General features: G+C 44.9%; 1 protein-coding gene across 1 annotated transcript; it reads left to right on the top strand.

Annotated features, from left to right (window-relative positions):
* The first annotated feature begins 233 nt into the window (after positions 1-233).
* On the top strand, positions 234-1205 carry LOC133929762 (uncharacterized). Its single transcript, XM_062376538.1, has 2 exons — positions 234-917; positions 1001-1205. The coding sequence occupies exons 1-2, from the start codon at positions 270-272 to the stop codon at positions 1148-1150; spliced, it is 798 nt and encodes a 265-aa protein (XP_062232522.1). The 5' UTR covers positions 234-269; the 3' UTR covers positions 1151-1205.
* Positions 1206-3726: the final 2521 nt, after the last annotated feature.

The following is a 3726-nucleotide window of genomic DNA, read 5'->3' as shown; positions in this document are numbered from 1 at the left end:
TTGTATGATTTGAGGTCTTGTAGATGGGTATAGGTACCAAACATCATCACTTAATTGGCATATTTGGCATTCTGAACTTAGCATATGTGATGTATTATCTTATTGCACGTGAACTTAGCATATGTGCTGTACTAGTGTGCGCCTTTGGAATAAGACAGGATACCATTCCGTTGAAAAATTGCAACGGCAAGGCCTAGTGGGGCGCGGTGCCCACACCACGTCCAGATGCTATATAGCTCATTGCGGCATAGGTATAGGTAGCCAGAGAGATGGCAGCCGCCACCACCACCACGCCGAGCACCACGCTCACCATGAAGCTACTCGTCGATTCCAGCCCGCTGCGCCGGCGCGTGGTGTTCGCGGAGGCCGGCAAGGACACTGTCGACTTCCTCTTCTCCCTCCTCGCCCTGCCGGCCGGCACGGCCGTGAAGCTGCTGGGGAAGGAGTCCATGGTCGGCTGCATGGCGAACATCTACGGCAGCGCCGAGAGGCTCGAGGACCCCTACGTCCAGCCCGGCGCGGCCAAGGACGCGATCCTCTGCGCCGCCATGCCGCCCCCCGCGGCTGCGCGACCCAACAGCTGGATCTTCCCCTTGCCGGTCCCGGCCCCGAAGAGCTTCTTCCACTGCGGCACCAACTACTCCAGCTGCCGCAGCTACGTGACGGAGGTGAGAGGCACTGGTTGTCCCAACTGCGGCAACCAGATGGTCATTGACGCCAAGCTTATCGAGTCGCCGGCGCTAGTGGCGCTAGTGAGGACAGGGTTCGTGCAGGGCGGCATGGTGGCGTACACGGTGACGGACGACCTTGTGATCACGCCCATGTCGAACGTCTCCACCATCGCGCTTCTCAACACCTGCGGGGTGAGGGATCTCGGAACGCTCCAGGAGAGGACTGTGCAGATTGGGCACAAGGAGGTGACATCTCTCAGTCGATAATTCTCACCAATCGTGCTAGATGCCTAGATGCATGCTCACTGATGATGCTAATGAATTTGCAGGGTTTGGAGATTCTCACGTCGTCGCTGCAGTCCAAGACTGTGCTCACTGATGTTTTCCTTGGCAAGAAGCCGCCTTCGTCGATGAAAAACGGCGGCAGCACCCCTCAGTTGGGCGGCACAAGACATGAGTCTCTCACCTGGCGTGTATGAGCCTTGAAGCGTACGTGTACTATTAGATATATATATATATATATGAATTAGTGAAGGGTACTGTGCTTGCATCAGGTTGCATTGTCGTATAATTAGTGTACTATTAGATATATATATATATATATATATATATATATATATATATATTATATTATATTATCAAAAGACCTGGGTTCTGGTCCATCAACTACCTCGGAACATCATATTTCCTTTGGGAGTTTCAGCATATGTTCAGAACAAACATCATCTGGAAGGTAAAGGTGGAGCAAATTTTCTTTTTGCAGCATTCGGAAGAGACTAATGGAGACGTGATGGAACTCGCTGATTCCAGATCCAACATCAGGGGCGTGGTTCGGGAAGGAGTCACAACAACGTAAGACAGAACATGAAAAAAAAAAGACCAGGTTTGGAAAATTAGAGAATCGAAGTGAACTAATCAACTAAAATTAGCACGAACTAGAAAGAATAAGAACACAGATACAATTGCAAACTGAAGGGAACCCAGTAATTGAAGAGCTGCGGTAATCTTGTTTAGAAAGGAATGACGTGATCCCTAACAACAACACATAAAGACATCAACTAAACCCTCGCATGCATCTCGTCTACAGCACATCAACATCCAACCCGAAGCTCTAACAAGAGCAACGGTGCCTTTAGGCTTACAACCACACTTCCAACGAGACTGGCACGTCATACCCTCGCTAATGACTCAAGGCACTGAGATCCGATGCATCACCTGGCCTATGGCTTGGATTCGGAATGGTCACAGCCCTTTCATGGATGGATATGCACACCTACAGTTCATTAATAGAAATTCACTTTTCTTTCTTTTTGTTTGAAATAGTAATAAAAAGAAAAAGGCTTATGCTCCTTTATCTTAAAAGAATGGACTAACAGGGTCAGCTACTTAGCCTACTTTGACTCTTTCCTTAAGAAAATGCACGTAAATAAGTGAAGTTGGTTGATTAGGACAAAATTGTATGCACGAATTTTGGAATAAGCCATCTTCCTATCAAGGTTAAGGAGTCAACTGAGCATCTCAGCGGCGGGATTGAATACTCGGATCGAATCATTGTTCACGCCGCCGGCCCTGAACAAATAGAATAGGAGGCGTGGCCTAGAAAAAATTACCTCTTTTTCGAGAACCTTTTAGAAGTTCTATCCATATGTCAACATCTCAGTGCCAGTGTGGCGTAAGAGTTAGCACGCTATAGACCATGCCACAAGATTCAAGTTTATGTGCCTTCACTACAACATAAAATCCTATCGCTGACGGCTCCAAAACCTCATTCACTGCTAGTTTTGGAGCCAGCAGTGGGTAACGGGCAGTGATAGTCCCCGATTATCACTGTCGGTCCAGTAAACCAGGAGTGAAGGAGATTACCACTGCCGGCTCAAGGCTTGAGCCGTCAGTGATGCCTTGGGTGTCACTACCGACTAGTGATTTCGGTCGGTAGCGATACCTATAGAATCACTGCCAGTTGAATTCTTGAGCCAGCAGTGTTTTGCCTCTCCTCTCTCTCTCCTACCTCTCTGTCGTCTCCTCTCTTTGGCTCTATTTCCCTCTCAATACATGCATACAACGAGACACATATTTAATGTAAATTAATAATAATGACACATTCATTTATACATAGTAATTCATATCCTTCATTAATACATAGTAATTAATATCCTTCATTAATATGGTGTCATTTGGTGATATATACGATGTCTAACCTGAGGTAGACTTCTTCCTTATCGCATACTCTCTACTATAAGGTATGATGTCATTTGAAGGTCACTCACGCGTCGATGGCACAATCGGTTTATGAAACTCGCTGTTTGGGTTGATAACATGTTCGATGAAGAACCCAACGATCTATTCTTGAATGACATGTATTTCTACAGGGAGTATTGCACTTGTGTGTTGTTTGAAGCGCTGTGTTTGAAGACTACAAAGAATTAGTCCTTGAACACGTATAGAAATAAAAAAGAAGGCATCAGTATGTAATTTCATACCTCAACATCATTAAACCTGGCAACATCTCTATCTCTGTTAAATGCATGCATGAAAGTAAGAATATAGAACCCACAGAGATTGTTGTCAGTTGGCTGCCTCATACACTTCAAGATGAAAGGATTCCTCAGTCGAATGAATTGAATATTTTTATTTAGTAGAAAATGCAAGGCATGAATATTCCCTACATACGGAAAGTTGATTTTTTTACATCATATTGCTTCCTATATGGAAAATAGGCAACACTCTTTTTGCAGTATCTTGTGTATGCCCTGTACGTGAATATGAATACCAATTAAACTTAGATGCAATCCACGTGAAGATTAAATGATTGAGTTTACCAGTTTAGCATATCGATGAGGTCTTGGTAGCTTATCTTATCTCTCTTTTGTGAGTCCAAGACAATAATCTTGCTCAAGTTTGTATGGATGGTAAGGAGGATCCAATAAAAACTACAGGACTATGTGACACCACAGCAAATTAGTACTAGAATTGAGATGCCATAAAGCAGAAGGACCTGGCGCGCAAACATGTACTCAAATCTATAGGGTAAGTGTACAAATTTCTTGTGTTGGTG

The sequence above is a fragment of the Phragmites australis genome, chromosome 9 (genome assembly GCF_958298935.1).
Source record: "Phragmites australis chromosome 9, lpPhrAust1.1, whole genome shotgun sequence".
NCBI classification, from domain to species: Eukaryota; Viridiplantae; Streptophyta; class Magnoliopsida; order Poales; family Poaceae; genus Phragmites; species Phragmites australis.
Note: the sequence above shows the minus strand (reverse complement) of the source record. Positions and strands in the feature narration are given on the sequence as shown.

Coding starts and splice junctions, on each gene's coding strand:
- LOC133929762 (XM_062376538.1), top strand. CDS start 270: ATGGCAGCCGCCACCACCACCACGCCGAGCACCACGCTCACCATGAAG. Junction 918..1,000: donor TGCAGATTGGGCACAAGGAG/GTGACATCTCTC, acceptor ATGAATTTGCAG/GGTTTGGAGATTCTCACGTC.